Source organism: Symsagittifera roscoffensis, chromosome 4, assembly GCF_963678635.1.
Source record: "Symsagittifera roscoffensis chromosome 4, txSymRosc1.1, whole genome shotgun sequence".
Classification (NCBI taxonomy): Eukaryota; Metazoa; Xenacoelomorpha; order Acoela; family Convolutidae; genus Symsagittifera; species Symsagittifera roscoffensis.
The window spans coordinates 57,578,269-57,597,786 of NC_087065.1; the positions used below are offsets into that span (position 1 = coordinate 57,578,269).

The window sequence follows — 19,518 nt, forward strand, 5'->3', positions numbered from 1 at the left end:
TTCAATCGAAATAAAGCGGTAACAAAAGCCGACAAATTTTGAGCAGACATCCATTGAGCACAAAAATGCTTCCTTTCACAGCAACACTTTGAAAACTAACAAGAAATAATAAATTACCACCTCAGAAGACTCACACGCATAGAAAACTTATTTCGCTTGTCCAACAAAATAATATGATGTCACTAAGCCAATTAGGTAAGAACTGAAAATAATTTTTAGCCGAGTATACGAAAAACAAGAAAAACGAAAAAAAAAGAAATTATACCGAACCGGAGTTGGTAAAGTTAAAATCAAATGAAAAACCCAGTTTTGGATATAACGGGTCTTTGAAGTGCAAACATGTTCAAAATATGTCTGTTGGTTGACGAAAGTGCAGATTTGAGATGATTCATTGATTTTTCTGAACAAGGTGTTTACAAAAATTCCAAACTGACGCTTGCTATTCGCAAAAATAATCATCGCATATGCAACCCTCAATCAATCACTAAACAATCATCACAAACACGAGCTTGAAAATGACATAAAAGCAGCCCTATAAAGTACAATAAGAAAACAAAAAGTTTAAATAAGCCTTGAAAATTAAATCTTTCGCTGTGGCTGATTCGATCCTACAATCTGGATATTAAAAGTGACCTGCCTTCGAAACTGTGCCACGATCCCTTGACAATACTCTAATACAGGTACAAATAAATCAGCTTCACATGCTAATAAACTGCCAATGCGATGCAGCAAATACATATAGACACAACTTTGCATGTATTAATTTGGAATATAAACTGAAGGCATCCACACTCCCTTTGCATGTAATTGATTGCACAGCAATAGTCAGAATAGGTATAAACTATGCATTTAAAAAAAATTGCAAGATAAATTGAGTTGGAAAATTTTTGAAGCCAAATTTTTATTTTTGTACTGTTGTTTGAAACGTTTTTCAGTTCATTTGATGGATTATAAGTGCACCAGCTGTGTTAACTTATCAAAAAATGAATGTTAAAGCACATGTTATCAAAAAGCTTTAAAGGTGCCACGAAAAGGTTGGAAAAAGAGAATCGTTGTACTGTTAAACTAAGCTCGCTAATGGTCGTGGTGTAATAACTCTTTGCACAATAATGGATGGAACAAAAATACTTAAAATGTTTTAAAATAACAAAGCAAAAATCCCGCATAAATTCTATTCACTCAATTACCTCAACCAAAGGTGCTTTAAAAATGGTATTTAGAAGAAAGCTGAAGCTTCGCGAAGACTATGTGCTACAGAAGCTAAGCCGACAAAATAAACAGGCGGATGATAGCCCTAGTAAGTAGAAAAAACTTAATTTGAAAAAAAGCGGGTTCCGGCTGGATTCGAAAGACAAGCCTCTATCCTCTCAAGTAAGTGTGTTTACTCAAATTACGCGCTAGGTGGTTATTAGATTTTGAAATGATTATGAAGCAAGATGAAATATCAAGGAAATTTAGTGAACCAAGTTGTTTACTGGGGAAGAAAATCTATTACTCGCTTGAATCTGAGCTTCTGATTGAATATGAGCTTCTGAAGCTTCTAAAGGTTAATTTCATTTTTTAAATACAAATGACGGTGTAGATAAAAAAAGATATGTATAGACTACGGATACACAAAGTAAGGCAAGAATAGATCAGCAGGAAACTATTTACATATAAGATATAGATTTAGCGAACTCTATTTACAATTTTTCCAACAAATTCATCACGATAGACAAAATGATACGACATTATACATTAATAGTATTTAGACCATCGAAATTATTTCATTATTAAACTCACTTTGGTTTTCTGCTTAACTGCTTGCTCTGATTGATTTGTTTTAGGTTTACAATGTTTAATACATCCAGTTTTTTTAAATTGTTTCAAATCTACGGGTATTGCTTCCACGATTAATTCCTTCTCGTGAAATATCTGCGTGATCTGTTCTGCACTCAGGCTTCGCATTTGTTCAATACTATCTTCGGCTTTTCCATCAGTCGAATTCGCTTCCCAAGTGCTTCTAACATCTTCGCTTTCAGATTTGTTCCTTTTTCTCAAATTGAACTCTCGAATGACTTCCTGTTTTCGATTCTGTAGACCTTCAGGGTCTGAACCATCTGTCTTTAAGTCATCTAGCTCGTTGAAAAACGACTCCATACTTCCAAAAATATTTTTACAACTGTCTTCCAGTGATCCATCTTCATGTTCACACACTACAGCTTTTGTTTTAATTCTCTTGACTCCAAAATAAACAGGTCGTACGTGAATGTCAATATTCACCGGAAAGTCGCAGTACTTATGCTTACATGCGAAGAACTCGCGAACCGTAATATCTTTTTCCACTATCTCACCTTGGTACTTAATAATGATGACTAATTTTAACTTCAGCGTTCCTAGAAATTGAAGCTTTTTGCTGATCGCAAGGTACAAGGCACTAAATTTGGCAAAGGCGGGGCATGCGATAAATGAGTGCGATGCATTGAATTGATCAGCAACCGCTAGAAACTTCTTATGTGACGTGTTTTCCGGTAGAAGTTTGGCCTTGAACCATACTTTGTTGCTCTTCAAATGTAACTGTTTCACTCGTGAAGGGTCGTAGATGTTGGCTGTCTTCAAGAAGTGTTCGGTAGGGGGTGTTGAGCTATGGGTGTCTATGTACACTTTGTCGATGGGGGGAGTCAGTCCCTTCTCCCAATAGTAGTTCGTTCTTCGCTTAGTTTCATCCATGAGCACTTCCGGTAACAAGGTGCTAACCAGATCCTATAAACATTTATTTTGCTACTTAGTGTTACATATAATCGGTAGTACCTTTTTAAAAACCGTTTGTAATAAAAACACAAAAAAACTCAAATTGATTCATCTCCAGACTTACTTTTCACATTTAAATCAATCTAGGTGTCCAAAAAATGAGCGTGAAGCTCTTAAAGGCTCAAGTTTCTCACAGAGGCGACACCCCGAGCTTCTCACCTTTTGCGATACAGGAACAATGTAAAAAGGTTTGAACCCAAAAACTCAGACTTGAGAGGATAGTTTTCGAATAGTTTTCGAGGTTCATAACTTTTCGTGTAAAAAGAATTTCGACAAAACCTTTTATGCAGGGGATCTTCTTAGAACTCGAACTTACGGTTGATATCAAAATCTCAGATTTGAGAGAGTAGTTTTTGAGAACCGTCAAAAAGTTGCAAAACGGTCACAAAATCAAAAAAATGAACTTTTTCAAGAACTTTTAATATTTTGCCTAAACACTTTGGGCGAAGCAGCTTATGCCGAGAAGCTTACAACAACTCTTGATTCCGATTGAAAACAAAATCTCAGATTTGCGAGGGTACTTTTTGAGGAAAACGGTCGAAAAATCGAAAATTTGACTTTTCTGGCAGCCATACATTTTTGTGTAATACAATTGGGCGTGGCCACTAATGCAGTGAAGCCTTCCACAAACCATCGCTTTGGGAGGCTAGTTTTCCGGAAAAGAAAATCCAAAAATTTACATTAAGAACAGAGTTTTCGAAGGCTGTAGATAGTAAGGTAGGGTAAAAAATGGGACCAATGAAAATGTATATTTACACAGAGGCGGAGTTGCACTTCGCATACACAAGCAAAAATATGACCGATAACGCTACTGGGAAAAACTGAATGAGTAAAACTTTGAGTCAACAAAATTTCTTAAGTGACGCACACCAATTATGAGTCTACATAGTTGGTAAGTTACGCAAGCCAATTATGACGCATTAGCAGTACTAGTCAATTTGAAAAAAAAAATTACCAACTATAATGCCTCAATTTATAAAGCGAAGGCATTTTAACTAGTAAAAGAAAATCTCTTTTTGTTGCGGGACTCCTTCCCTACCTCTACGCTACAGATCCATGATACCTTGAAGCTTAAGTCCTATTTTGATATAATAGTCTGTGTTAATATCCTTAGCATTGGCTGTACTTAATAGCTTGTTATTGATCAAAATGGCCAATTTCAAAATGAACACATTTTTTCGCAGCAATATTTGCGACTCAGGTTGGAAAAAAAATTGTTCATACTTAACACAAGCTTTGCTTGTGTAATTATACATTGGTACAGGCAATTCAAAACATTGCCAACTGGCAGCCCGAGAAACGTAATGAACGCAAGAAAAAACTTATGATTGGATATTTTTTTTCTGACAAAATTAACCCAATTTGAGATGATTGGATAATGTACATTTTTATTCCGCTGGGAAATCTAATAAGTAAATTCCACTTTTGAACCCTTTCGTTGTTCGATAGCGGAGTTTGCTTTCCTTTTAACCATGGAAATAAAATGAACTTAAAAACAAATTAAAAATCAAACCACGAATAATCAAAATTGAGACTTTTCCTGAAAATAAATCAGGAGGACCTTTATGAGAGTCTTCTTTAAGTTCAAAACTCTTTAAAAAAAGCAATATCTTCACCAAAATTACATATCAATTTCAATCAAAATTGCAGCCATGCATACCTGCATCCTGGGGTCGGCCTTGATGTCTTTAATTGGGACCACTTCGTTCAGCTGAAATCCACATTTTGGACACTTGGTGGAGCTGTAGATGTGGTGAAGTATACATGATCGGCAGAAGGAGTGGAGACACTCGATGATTGTGCACACATCCACTAGCACACCCTTGCAAATTCCACAAGTGAAGTGGTCCTAAAATTGGGATACAATACAGAGCTGAAGCTGCATTACGCATATACGCGCATCTTGTAGTTTCTGCGCCATCTAACAGAGATATGTTTCTATAACTTCTCAGTTAACATAAGTATATGGAACAATGATCAGACAGATAATAAGATTATTATGACACAGGCGAAGCTTCGCTTCGCAAACACTAGCAAAATTTCGGCTGCATCTCGGCTTCGATCTCCGAACGATCGCGACCTAGAGATTATGAGTCTCACGCACTAATTATTAAGCCAGAGATGCTTAATGAATCACAAACACTAGCCACAAATAAAGCAGAGAACAGATGCTATGAAAATTCCAATGCTACAGATCGTGATTATAGCAAAAGTGCACCAAATAAGTGAACACTTTTAATGAACACTTATAATTGTGACTTAGGTTAGGAAAAAAAGAAGGTTCTTACTAATAAACTACGCTGCTCGCAAGTGTAATTATGAAAGCATAAAAAGCATGAAACTTCACTTCAGTACCTTGATTTGACCAAAAGGAACTTCACTTCTTATAGCAACATCGTAACTGCTACTACTTTGAGAGCTACCGGGAGCAGATGCAACAGTAAGGGTTTTGAGGTTCTCCAAGCTAGGTACAGAGATACATTTTGGGTCACTGGGTTGGATGATCGGAGAAAAAAGGCCAGCATTGTCGTTGACTTCCGAGTTGGATTCAGCCATCACTGTCAGCGCATCTACAAAATCTATAATCATCAGTTTTTCAAAAAATTTTCGGTCCTATGGTATGAACACGGTATTAAGAGGTGCCAAAAATGCCTCAAAGCAAAAGCTACTGAAAGCTATATACTAGTCATCAATTACTGGTTTTGGATTTTGCAGGTAGATATTTTATTCACTTTTTTTTTTCAAGTTTCAACATTCAGCAGCGTTGATAAACCTTGCAACTCGTGTTGACTCTCGTAGTTTGTGAGAAACTCTCCGCAATTTAGCTTAATGCGATGATCTGATTCTAAAGTTTTATAAAAAAAATCTTATTGTAAAAAGCCACCGATAAATGTTTTGTTCCGACAACTTTTATTTTTTTAGTCAGTTTTGACTACTACAAAGAAATTTCGTGAGGGTAAAAAGTGATTTCATAATGAAGCCCTATTGGCCGTGATTCGAATCCCAAAAAATCGCAAAAGTGGTCTCAGTGACGAGAAAAATTGGTCTGACCATTTTCGTTTTTCGACTATATAGGTCAATTTCTGAATAAATGTCCTTCAAATTAAACTGGCCTCCAAATTAAACACTACTTTCAAATCTAAATTTTTGTTTGCTATTTCCACCACTCGTTCACCTAACTCAGTGGAAATGCGAAGTAAATAATAAATAGATTATTGAACCAAAAATGCTGATTCCAATCAAGGATTTTCTGAAAAGACAATCGTATTTGAGAGTCCATGAAACAATCGAAACCAAACGATGCCAAGAATAGCCGGTTGATCACAGCAACCTAAACTAAGGAACTAAAAAATAGGTAAAAAATTAAAAAGATCGAAAAAAAGTTCTTTTCTTCCCAATAATTTTTGAGGTGGTGTGAGATGATTCGATTAGATAGTAATTCATAAAAATGGAATTAATACAGCCAAAATAAGATTTCCACAGAAGCAAAGCTGCGCTTCGCAAACACTAGCGAGAACACGGCAAAAAGCAGCTCTAGCAATAAGAAATATAAAGCCTCGAATTAGTAAAAATTCGTCTAGGTTTAATATTCGATCTGCGACCTACTGAAATCAAGAGATTTTGAGTTTCACGCACTAACCACTCAGCCACGCATGCTTAACCATCGAAAACACTAGTCAGGAAAAAAGCAGCTAAAATTGCCTTGCGATTCAGCAACCTAATACAAATAGACACATTTTTTCCGGTAATAATTTGAAATATAACAAACTGAAGGCATCCACACTAACTTTGCATGAAACAAATCGGAAAGCATAAAAGCCAAATCATGTAAAAATAATGCATGTCGAAAAATTGCGAGTTATATTGAGTTAGAAAATTTACTTTCTAAAATTTACGTTAGCAGCTAAAACTGCCATTGTGATTCAGCAACCTAATACAAATAGACACATTTTTGCCAAAAAAAAACAATTTGAAACAAATTGATTTTTTCAGTTCATTTGATGAATTAAAAATGCATCAACTGTGCTATTTTATAACTATTCGAATGCCAAAGCACATGCTATCAAAAAGCTGTAGAAGTGCCCCAAAAGTGGCACTAATATTTGCGACTTAGTTAGAAAAAAGAAGGTTCTTAATAGTACACCAAGCTGACGCTAGTGTAAATATGCAATAGAACTAAAAAGGAGGCTAACTATCAAAGGCATCCACACTAACTTTGCATGAAACAAATCGGAAAGCATAAAAGCCACATCATGTAAAAATAATGCATGTCAAAAAATTGCGAGTTATATTGAGTTAGAAAATTTCTGAAATCGAGTTTTTATTATTGTTATGTTGTTTGAAACAAATTGATTTTTTCGGTTCATTTGATGAATTACAAATGCATCAACTGTGTTATTTTATAACTATTCGAATGTCAAAGCACATGCTATCAAAAGCTGTAGAAAGGCCCCAAAAGTGGCACCAATAAAGCCTCGAATTAGTAAAAATTCGTCTAGGTTTAATATTCGTCTAGGTTTAATATTCGATCTACGACCTACTGAAATCAGGAGATTTTGAGTTTCACGCACTTACCACTCAGCCACGCATGCTTTACCTTCGACAAACACTAGTCAGGAATAAAGCCGCTAAAATTGCCATTCCGATTCAGCAACCTAATACAAATAGACACATTTTTGCCGGTAATAATTTGAAATATAACAAACTGAAGGCATCCACACTAACTTTGCATGAAACAAATCGGAAAGCATAAAAGCCAAATCATGTAAAAATAATGCATGTCGAAAAATTGCGAGTTATATTGAGTTAGAAAATTAACTTTCTAAAACTTACGTTAGCAGCTAAAATTGCCATTGCGATTCAGCAACCTAATACAAATAGACACATTTTTGCCAAAAATTAATTTGAAACAAATTGATTTTTTCGGTTCATTTGATGAATTAAAAATGCATCAACTGTGTTATTTTATAACTATTCGAATGCCAAAGCACATGCTATCAAAAAGCTGTAGAAGTGCCCCAAAAGTGGCACCAATATTTGCGACTTAAGTTAGAAAAAAGAATATGCAATAGAAATATGCAATAGAATTAAAAGTGTAAATATGCTAGTGTAAATATGCAATAGAATTAAAAAGGAGGCTAACTCATTCATCTAAAATTATTTTCGACAGTGATAAAACTATTTTTGGGGTTTTAAAGAGAAACTTAGCACAGTGGCGAGGCTTTCACTTCATAATCGTCAGATTGTGTGCTCGATACCCAGCCATCTCACTTGACCACCAGCTTCAGGTCTACCACAGCCTGACCGGTTTTGGCTGCAATAGTGGTACCACGTGAAAGTTTTAGACGCAAAAAAAAAGAGCTTCAATCAACAAAATAACTCTCTGGAATGTGGGAAATAAGAGAAACGGACTATGTTTAGACAGGCTGCAAAGCCTTTCATAGATCTTCAGCAAATCGCAGAAACGAACATTAAATAATTGATTAACTACTTTTAAAATCCGAATCACAACCAAGAACGCTTCTATGATACCACACTTGATCTTTTTGAACTTTCTGTGAGGTACTTAAGACCGGTCGAAAAAAAAACCAACCACGCGATAGCTCCTAACCATAGTTCTACGACTGATTTGAGCGGGAATGTTTTACACGCTGACTACAGAAAACCTTTTAGAAAATGGCTGTTTACTAGTTCTAAGTCACTTCGAAATCACTGAACAATCTACTTGGAGTTAATTTGTATTCAACAAGGATAATTCAAAATTTACTGAATCGATATTTTTCTAATGCTTAAAAAAAGAAACTTTTGTATTCAACTATGGATAATAAATAAGACAAAAACACAAAATCAATCGAATTCAATAGCATCGAAACATTCAATCAATTGCATATCAACAAACAACCAATCAATTCGAAATCGATTCGACGTACTATTTTATACAATAAATTAAGGCTCAATCAGTTTTCCGCAGATATTTGCGGACCAGGCCACATTTATTGCACGAAGCTCTTAGAAAAACTTGTTCAATAAGTTAAAACTAGCAGCGCAGAAAATGTATCAGTTGGCCTTTAATTTAAGTTACGAGAGAAATTCCAGTTTCAAGTTACACGAAAACATCTCAATTTTACCGTGACATCAATCGTTATTTTATCCAGGCATGAATCCAGAAGCGCTGAACAAGAAAAGATCGTCTTCGTCTCGATCGCGACGTCCTCCCCTTCCACCACGGCCCCCGCCGAACCCCCCTCCTCCTCCTCGTCCGCCACCGCCTCTTCGGAACCCGCCTTCAGCTTGCATCCGAGTCTGTCTCCGATCGAACCTATTGGCCATATCTCGCAATTGATCCGGTACTTCTTGGTCGGCCTCCTCTAAGATGCGAATCAGTTCTTTGGCATTACCCCAGTCACGACGACTGATAAAAGACACCGCTGTTCCTGTTCTACCAGCACGTCCCGTTCGACCCACTCTATGCACGTACTCTTCCATGTTTCTCGGAAAATCATAATTGACAACCATTGTCACATCAACGATATCTAAGCCTCGACTCGCAACGTCTGTAGCCAAGAGAACTTTCACTTCATTTTCACGGAACGATTCGATAGCTTCTTCCCGAGAATACTGATCTCGGCCTCCGTGTATTGACTCAGCAGGCATATTAGCTAGCGCCATTTTGCTTGCTATCTGATCAACAACAATTTTCTTACCAATAAAAACAATCATTTTGTCATCGCCTTGCATTTCTCGAATCATTTCATACAATAACTGTTCTTTATCATCTTCTTCGGCAAACACAATTTTCTGAGTGACTGAGTGGACAGCGGTTAAGTCCAGAGATCCTACATTGACAAAGAAAGGATCTGTAAGATATTTGGCGGCGATTCTCTGTACATCCCAGTTCCACGTGGCACTAGTCATTACAGTCTGACGATCTGGTCGGACGTCTAACATGCACTTCAAGATCTGGGGCTCGAATCCGAGGTCCAACATACGATCTGCTTCGTCGAGGACAACGAATGTGACACTCATAATCGATATGATACCTAAAATGCAACATTAAGCTGACTCTCAGCATTGCGTCTAACAAAACAGGCCAATTTACCTTCAAATCAGCATAAAAGAGCCATATAAGAGCATAAAATTGTCAAAAATTATTTATGTTTAAGCCATAAAACCAACCAAATTAGAGCAAACTGGATCAAGAGATAATTTTTTATTCCGCTGGCGCTGAGATTTTAAAACAACCCACTAGACAGTTGGAAAAGAGCCAATGAACGCAAGTAAACAGAAGAAAAGTACTGACTTGTTTTTTTAAATATATCAACTTTTGAGTTTCAAAGAAAAAAATAGATGCCCTCTTTGAATTTTTACAACAATATATCATTAGCACTTTTTGATAAAATTAACCCAATTTGAGAAAACGGGAAAATAAGGAAAACATTTATTGTGTCTCTCAATAAAAAAAATTCGATAGCGCTTTTAACAAAGGAAATGAACTGAGCTTCAAAAGAAATAATAAGTTAAACCGCAAAGAAGTAAATTTGAGCCTAAAATTTTCCTGAAAAAAAAACAAAACAATACCGCGACCTATACAATGAGTCCCAAAGAAGGATTCAAACTGAACGTACGCTTTAAATACCAAATAAAACTTCATGAAACTTGGAACACATGTTTGGCAGCCCTAAGCACTGATTTTCTGAAAACGATAACGCTGAATCACGTCTGAACAAAAACTCACTGAAGTTTTTCATACCGCAAAAACTCAAACTGCGTTAAATTTTTCATGCTTCTCATTTTTCATTCACTATTCGTCAATTCGCTCTTAAGTTTCCAAGATCTCGATTTACAAGAAGTATAAAGAAAAACACACCAGTCAAAATCTGAACAAGGCAAATCCGGGAGAAGCAAAATGGTTAAAAATTATGCAAACACTCTTGTAGCTCGACAATCTGCTCTTTCTAACCCAGAAATCTCAGCACGGAAAAAATGAAACTTGAATACCCAAATCCACATTCAACCGATTTACTAAAATTGATCTCGACCATTACCCTTATAGAATACAGAATTCAATTTTTTTCTATGGGGCACAATGAAAGCTAGAGTCTACAAGGAAGCTCGTTTGGTATCTTTAGATGGCCTAAAAAGTAAAATTTTAAAAGAATTCAAGGCAATGAAACTTAAAAGAATGCTCAGGAAAGCAGTTTTCGGGATGCATAAACAAGCTAGCTGATGTCTGCAGTTTGGATCCCTTTTTGAGACACCCTGTATAACAGTCTGAAACCCGTTCATCGACTCTTAAAAAACAAACTATTGCAACAAAGTTTTGCTATTGGAGAGCATACTTTGCCTGACTTTTAGCAATTGAATTCGAATAGAGCTTAAAAATATATCAAAAGCCAAGCTGCGAGAAATCAAAATTGAGCTAGCGTGAACGAATGTATGACTTTTTCCTAAAAAGATAAACAGAACCTAGATAAGAGTCTTTATTATGTTCATTGACACTTGGACCTGAAATGTGCCATAAAGACCATAATAACTGTATTTACCATTAGAAATGAGGTCATACAGCCTTCCTGGTGTAGCAATGACGATTTCGACGCCCTCGGTGCAAATGCTGACTTGTTTCGCTCTATCTCCGCCTCCATACACACAGACGCTCTTGATGCCCCTGTAGAAGTATTTTTTCACCTCGGTTTCAATTTGGAGTGCTAATTCTCTGGTAGGACAGAGCACTAAGACATTGGGACCACCTCTTTGGTCGCGAGGCACTGGCTGCAGGTCGATATGAATTAAAGCTGGAAGTAGAAAAGCCAGTGTTTTGCCAGATCCAGTCTGCGCGATTCCGATCAAATCGTCGCCGTTCAACAGCACTGGCCAGCCCTGGCACTGAATCGGTGATGGCTCCGTGAATCCTTGGTGGTATATTGTATCCAAAATTTCCGGAAATTGTTCAAAGGCTTCTTCAAAAGTGGTGACAGGGTTTGGACTTTTCCGAGTGCCGCTTTTACTCATGTCTTTTACGATGATGTTATTTTTCGAATCTCTGATTCTTTTCACTTCTTCCTCAGATCTATTTGCGACAGTTGGACTCTCGCGATAGAATTTTTTAGTTATGGCTGGGTAGTCCTTGAATCTAGCTTCTGGTTTGCAGCTTCTCACTGCATCCCAGTCTATTTTTGGAACTGATGATTCGTCGTAACCTTTTACTGATGCGGCGAAAGCCTCTGCAGTCGGAGGCCCCTTTGGGCCCCAATCAAACCTAGGCATGTCTTCTTTAACTGAATTATTTGCAAATGAATTTCTAGATCCTGAGTTCCCTTTGGAGGAAAAAACACTGAAATCTTCATCATTTCTACTCGGGCGATTCGACCCAAACCCTCCTCTCTGGCTTCCTCTTTGATTTCCGTCGAATGAGTTGCCCTGGAAACTTCCCGAATTTGTATTTGAAAACCCATTACTTTGAGAATCACCGAACTCTTGAGAAGTCGTAGAAAAACTATTGAATCCAGTGGAATTGTTAGCAAAACCACCAGGGCCATTTGAATTTCCTCCAAAGCCACCAGAACTCCTCGATTGGTCACCGAAGCCTCGTGAATTTCCAGTAAAACCACGGTTTGAACCGTCTCCAAAGTTTCGAGGATGATTCGAAAAAAATTCGCGCCCTGAAGAGCCTGAATTGTTTCCGAAACCACCTGAATTGGTTCCGAAACCACCTGAATTGTTTCCGAAACCACGTGAAGAACTTCGTTCAGTTCCGAACCCTCTTGAGTTACGTGAATCACTTCTGGTGCCTTTCGCATCTCCGAAACCTGCCGAGTTATTTGTTGCAAATCCACTAGATTTTTCTGGTGCAGCAGAGTTGTGCTCATTCCAGTTACCGAAACCGAAACCACCACTTGTTTCTGGTTCTGCGTTCCATGATGACGAGTTTTGTTGACGTTTGTTGCCACAGCCATACCCTTCAGACGATCCAAAGCCACTTGAAAACTGTCCGAACTGATTAGACGAATCGTTATTTGAAGCACTTTCCGTTTGCATTGATCGGTCAGCTGAAAGACTGAAACCAAATTCGTCTTCCAGATAAATTTTTACACCATTTATTCCGGCTTCATTGCCAGTAATTGCAATATCCGTTTTCAAATCTGTTTTAGTCTCTTTTAGAATTTGAATTTTACATCCGTTTTCAGTTTCCACGCGTTTAATGTTGCTTCCTCCTTTTCCAATGAGACGAGGAATCATTTCGGCGCCAAGGGAAATCACCTCTCGATTTCCATCCCGTTTAGCTCCAGATCCAAAGCGTGCACCTCCTCCACCGCCTTCGAATGTAGCTGCTGACCTGTTCTCGTTTCCGAAAGAGGACCCCCCACACACTGCACCATATCCGTTGTCACCAGGTGCTCCCGAGTTGAATCTATCATTATTAGCAAACTTTCGGGCACCTCGACCCCGACCACCACCACCAAAGCCTGAATCCTGAAACTCGTGGGATGTTGCTGCAAAACCACTTCCGCTGTCACCAAATTCCCGACCGTAACGAGAACTTCCCTGATCCGTGAAGCCTGGTGAATACCTAGGCATCAGTCCTCTGAAAATAAAAAATCTACACAGATGCGAAGCTGCGCTTCACAAACTCCGGCGAGAACATGACAAAAAGCAGCTTTATAAAGTGAAATCAAAAAGATAGAAATAAGCCTCGAATTGGTAAAAATTGGATACGTATGGGCGTCGAACCTGCGACCTCCAGAATTGGAATCTTACGCCATGTGCTCTCGGCCACGAACGCTTAACAACTGGCAAACACTATTCACGAATACAGCAGCTACGTATGCTAATAAATTGCCAATGACATTCAGCAAAAGTGGCACCAAATACAAATAGACACAATTTTACGAGTGATAGTTTGGAATATACCAAACTGAACGCATCCACACTGATTTTGCATGTAATAAATTGGAAAGCATAAAACCACATTTTGTATAAACTAGAGGCCAGCTAAATCTTGAAATACCTTTTTGATAGTTTTTGAAGTTTTTGTATTGATGCCGAAGACAATTTTAATTTCAAAAACAGACCTATAGCCAAGAAAAGTAGATCCTTATTTAATGACTTCAAAATCTGTTAATTTCATCAATTACTTCAATTTTCTGAAAAATTGAAGTGATTACAAGAGCCTGTTAGGATGAAAGATGCTTAAAACGTTGCTCATTAGATTTGGGCGGGTAGTTTTCGAGAAAAGTCAAAAAGTTTCAAAAAACAGTAAACAATCGAAAATTTGACTTTTCCGAGAGTCATAACTTTTTGTGTGAAAAAAATTTGGGGGTAAGCATTTATGCAAGAGCGCTTCCCACAACCCGTTCTACCTATTGAAACCAAAATCTCAGATTTGGGAGGGTACTTTTCGAGAAAAGTCAAAACGTTTGAAAAACGGTCAAAAAATCTAAAATTTGAATTATTCGGAGGGTCATGACTTTTTGCGTAAAAAAATATTGGCGTTGTCGTAATAGTTTATGTAGCGGAGCTCCTCACAACCCATTCTACTCATTGAAACAAAACAGTCAGATTTAGAAGGGTAGTTTTTGAGAAAAATCGAAAAGTTTCAAAAAACGATCAAAAAATTGTAAATTTCAGTAAATCATATTTTTTGTGTGAAAAATTTGAGCGTAGCCACTAATGCAGGTGAGCTTCCAACAACGCGCTCGTTCGATTGTAACTAAAATCTCAGACTTGGGATGGTAGTTTTCGAGAAAAAGTTTCAAAAAATGGTAAACAAATCGAAAAACTGACTATTTTGAGGGCCAAAACTTTTTGGTTAAAAAAATTGGGCGTAGCCGCTTATGCAGACGAGCTTCCCACAAACTGTTCTATCCGTTGAAATCCAAATCTCATATTTGGACAGGTAGTTTTCGAGAAAAAGTGAAAAATAAAAAAAATTTGGTCAAAATTCCCCACCCCTTTTTTCGAAGGCTGTAGAAAGTGGGGTAAGGTAAAAACAGACTAGAGGAGTATGCAGGTACACAGGAGTGGGCGGAATTCCTATTAGTACTACTCTTTTGAAAATCGGTGGAGTAGTTTTTGAGAAAAACAAATTTTCCAGAATAAAAAAACCCGATCCCAATAACATTTTCATAATACCTGTTTTATTTTTAAAAAGTCGACCAGCACAACCACGAGCATTGATTAGGCTTTAATACTTTTCCGAGCGACTACTAAGCCGATATTACGCGGGTAGACAGAAACTGTTCCGAAACAAAAAAAATGCTAATGAAGATTGTTGTCATCAAAAAATGTTGAGCGTATAAGTTTTATAAGTTCAACATTTACACTAGAACCGACCCAAATAATGTATTAAAACAAACAATTTTACCATTCCAACTATTCAAAATATTGGTCGAAAGAGCTGATTAAATTTTCGCCGAAACTATTTAGGCTAAACTAAGTATTGTCAGCGAAAAAAAAATAACAAAGAATATGTGGCAAGTAAATCAGAGATGTGGCAACTAAGCCACAAAAAATAAAGAGACAAACAAAAGTCCGACAACACATTCATACTGAAAAAAAGCAAGATCCGTTCGAAACTCGAACCCGAGACCTTATGGATTAGTACGAAAAGTTAATTACGGTAAAAAGTCTAGTTCCCGATTATAAGACACATGCTCTCGCAATTGTGAAGAATAATTTTAGATACACTAAAAAAACTCTACGAAAATCGAAAACCAAACTCCATTCTATGAGTCTTTAGTATACATAACTGCGCTCTGTGACAACACTTAATGTAATCGAAACACTTACCACAAATAAACAAATTATAAATGCTAAAATGCTTCTCAACTAGTGCCACCAAAACAGAGCACTATTTTAAGCACTTTAAAAAACTCACAGAAATCGAGCAGCATAACTAAAAAAATAGCTAAAAACCAGCTTATAAAGTCTCAAAAAACTCACGTGAAACAGAAAAAGGATAGAAATTTATAAACAATTCGAACTTCGAAGAATATACTATATTACGGAGTTTTTTTAATAGTAAAAATTGTTTAGGATTGTCATTTTTTACGAAAATTTATCCCATTTACAAAAAACTTGAACGAAAGGTATTATTTTTATGCAGTTACAACTCAGAAATTTAGAGATCATTTTTTGACACAAGAAGTCGTTCACGTTTTTCGTGACCTTTGCAGTTCGGTAGATGAGTTTGCCTTCCTTCCAACAAAGGAAAGTAACCAACTTAGAACAGAGGTGAAGCTAAGTTTCGAACCATTTGCGATAGAAAACAAACAAAACATTGCAAGCTTGCAGGTAGAAAACAAAAGCAAAAAAGCAACCAAAAGATGTCAAACTAAACATAACAAAAATATCCAAAGTTTTGTATCTAATTATGTTCAATTTGAGAGAAAGACGTCCAGCAGAACAATCACTTTCGAAATACGCAAAATTTCTAAGCCATTTAGAACGACAAAAACTTTCAAGTAGAATCGAAAAAAACTATGCAACGTCAGAGTTATTAATTAAACAAAATACAGAAATGACTCAAAAACTATATCAAAAATAAATGAAAATTGCTTACTGCACAAGAGAAGAGGGTCATGTGGCAACTACGCCAAATCTTCAGCAGACAAATGATAGGCCGAATTTTTTTGTAACTGAACAATTTTAGTTAAAAAAACAGTTTCTCTAGACCAAGCCTAGTCATTGTCTCCATGCGTAGACCAAGTGCACCAGAGAAGCAAAACAAACTTGAATTTATTATCAATCAAGCTATCAAATGATTTTGTTAAACAAGTTGTTGATCCGAGTACAGTTTATAATCCGATTTGATGAAGTTTTGCTAATCGCAAGCCTTAGTAAATCAAAGGTCAAACAGCGAAACCTCGATCTTCAACGTGAACAAATTCTTGAAAAAAAGTCATCACGAACTATATACTGGATGACTTTGCAGTATATGAAACTAATGCAACTAGAGAATTGAGAAGTTTATTAAACTGAGAATTAAAAAGAAAAATCAGCCAATTAATAGCCAGTATGGCCTTCCCCAGTTTGTGATCTGCATAAAATCACCCTTCGCTGCATAGACTTTATCAATTGTTCATCACCTCGGGTTTAGAGGTGCTCTATGCCGCAATAATTCCGCGAGCCCAAAATATCAAAATTTGAGGATTTTTTCACCGAATTTTTCGTTTAATAGAATACCACGCATGCTCAATTGGGTTTAGATCAGGGCTACAAGAAGGCCAGGACAACACTGGAACAGGATTTGTCGCTAGAAATTGCAATGTAAAACGGACTGAGTGGCATGGGGCACTAATATCTTGCTGTAATGCCATAACTCTCGGCGTGTCGCGCAAAAAATGAAGTGTTCGGTAGCTTTCTAAAATTCCACACCACATCATTAAACTTTTGCTGGCTGTTACATCGAATTGCCGAACGCTTTTATTCAAAATTCGGCAATTTTTCCGTCTGTAAATGAGACAGCGCCTGTCGTCTGAGTTCAGTGAGACGCGACACTCGTCACCGAAAATTACCTTTTTCCAATCACCTCGGGGTTGAAGTTGCGAGATCACCTTGGTTGCGAGATCTCCAAATTGCACATGACAGAGCCGAAGCACGCCGCCTTTGACGATTACTCTGCAAAAAAATTGAGCCTCGAAACGGTCGTCTACATCGAAGACCACCCGAAGCAAAAATTTTCTAATAGTGGGAGCAGTAACTCCAAATTGTCGTGCCGATGTAGCAGCATTCAGAAGAGGATCGGCTTTGTGTTGTCTAATAACTCTTCGAACTGATCTGACGTTCAATGCCCGTGGTCTTCCTGATCGCCCTGTCCTCAACTTGTCCCGTAGCTAGGTATCTCTGTGAAAGTCTTGAAATAGTAGAGATACAAAATCGAAAAAGCTAAGTAAATTCTCTCATTGAAATGCCACAACGTAGCATACCAATTGCTTGGTTGCGATTTGAAATGGAAAATCGTGGCACTTTTGCAACTTCTCGATGTAAATTTTGTGTGAAAGTGTCACAGGAGCAAGACAAATAAAACACTTCTTTGTTGTTTGATTATTATCAATAACCCAAACGACAGCAGCAGATATTGTACAAAAAGGCGAAGCGACAACATTAGAGAGAACACGGTAAAAATTCAGTTCTATAAAGTGAAATGAGAAAAGAAAGAAATAAGCCATTAAGTAGCAAAATTGCTGCTAAGCCTCGGATTCAATCTGCAAACTAGAGATTATGAGTCTCATACACCAACCACGGACGCTTAATAAATAACAAACACTAGCCAAAAATACAGCTGAGAATAGATGCTATTAAACTTCCAATGCTACAGATCGTGATTATAGCAAAATCGCCACCAAATAAGTGAACACTTTTAATGAGCACTTTTATTTGCGAGTAACGCTGGGAAAAAAAGGTTCGCACTAATACACCACGCCGTCAAGCTTGCTAGTGTAATTAAGATACCTAAAATAGAATATGATGGGCCAGTTATTATAACTGTGTAGGCTTGATCCCACACCTGAAGATCAAAAAACAATTGTCGCGCTTTCAGTACATTTTTTCCAGTTTTTTCCTCAAATCATGACCAATGCCCATTAATCAAAAATACAATAATTATCTTAGCTTGGATTAACTGTCAAAATCATCACATCAAATAATTTAGTAAATTCATAAAGTAAGAATTTATAAATTCTAAAAACACGGAAAACTATAATGATTGCCCTTAATATGAAGTTTATAAAATGACAAATGACTCTAATATTTTAAAGTGAGTACTGCTTACATTATATTTTTAGCTGAAATGAGCCTTCAGTTTATTTTGGAAAATGACAGGCAGCATTGACAGAATTGCGAAGATAGCAAGCATGAGGATGCTTGTGTAGGATAGCGCATCCCCAGCTGTCGTCAAATTGTAGATATTTTGTCCCGCCGACACTGCGACAAATGACGGCGGTGCAACGCCCAGAAAAGTTCCAATGAAAAACGGCCACAGACTTACATCTAACACTGGTGAGCTGATGTTTATGAACCAATTTGGCAAAAATGGCGTGATTCGCAGAAATATTATGTAATTCAGCATGTGCTGACGATGATGGTTCACAGACGCTTTCCATTGATCAATTCTTGCTTTGCAGTATTTTTCCAAAAGAGGCGGTCCAACTAATCCAGAAGCAAGATAACAAAGAGTGGCTCCTGTAGCACTACACATACAGATTACAAACAATGCCACGTAAAAATTGAAAAGAAATCCTAAAACTACACTCAGGAATATAGATCCCGGAATTGCAAAAGTCTGCAGGAAAATGTAGACAAAGGCCAAGCATGTGAGCACTGAATAATAGTGGTTCTCGCGATACAGAGACAAAACTCGCGCAAGTTCTTTCGCGTCGTCCATGCTTCGCGGAAGTTTCTGCACAACCTGCTTGTGGTCTTCTGGAAATTCCGGCAATTGGTTAAAAACTGAGAGTAAAATTGAAGTTGACAAAGCAAAAAGAGCACACAGGAAAGTGATCGATTTTCGAGTGGACGACTGCATTTTTCCTCAAATCTAGGGGCCCTTTTATCTCTTTCGGAAAACTCTCAGAGAGCAGTTTTGAAAAATATTTTTTCTATCTCACGTGATCACAATATTCATATTCTCTTATCTGAAAACAAATCTACGTTATGTAACAATCTAGTAGAAAACAATGCTTCCAGCTTCTAAAAATTAGCAAAAAATTCTTAGCTCTCAATGTTTCAGCT

The 19,518-nt window shown here is 37.2% G+C and overlaps 2 protein-coding genes across 2 annotated transcripts; both read right to left on the minus strand.

The window, feature by feature from the left end:
* Positions 1-8,629: 8,629 nt before the first annotated feature.
* On the minus strand, positions 8,630-13,384 carry LOC134844371 (probable ATP-dependent RNA helicase DDX43). The gene is made up of 2 exons (XM_063861020.1): positions 11,334-13,384; positions 8,630-9,830 (listed from the first exon to the last, which is right to left on the minus strand). Exons 1-2 carry the CDS (start codon positions 13,363-13,365, stop codon positions 8,938-8,940), a joined length of 2,925 nt encoding a protein of 974 aa, XP_063717090.1. The 5' UTR covers positions 13,366-13,384; the 3' UTR covers positions 8,630-8,937.
* A 4,982-nt stretch (positions 13,385-18,366) lies between these two features.
* LOC134844540 (transmembrane protein 41B-like) lies at positions 18,367-19,417 on the minus strand. The gene has a single exon (XM_063861266.1). The coding sequence runs from the start codon at positions 19,310-19,312 to the stop codon at positions 18,569-18,571; it is 744 nt and encodes a 247-aa protein (XP_063717336.1). The 5' UTR covers positions 19,313-19,417; the 3' UTR covers positions 18,367-18,568.
* Positions 19,418-19,518: the final 101 nt, after the last annotated feature.

Coding starts and splice junctions, on each gene's coding strand:
- LOC134844540 (XM_063861266.1), bottom strand. CDS start 19,312: ATGCAGTCGTCCACTCGAAAATCGATCACTTTCCTGTGTGCTCTTTTT.
- LOC134844371 (XM_063861020.1), bottom strand. CDS start 13,365: ATGCCTAGGTATTCACCAGGCTTCACGGATCAGGGAAGTTCTCGTTAC. Junction 9,831..11,333: donor GTATGACCTCATTTCTAATG/GTAAATACAGTT, acceptor GTTGCATTTTAG/GTATCATATCGATTATGAGT.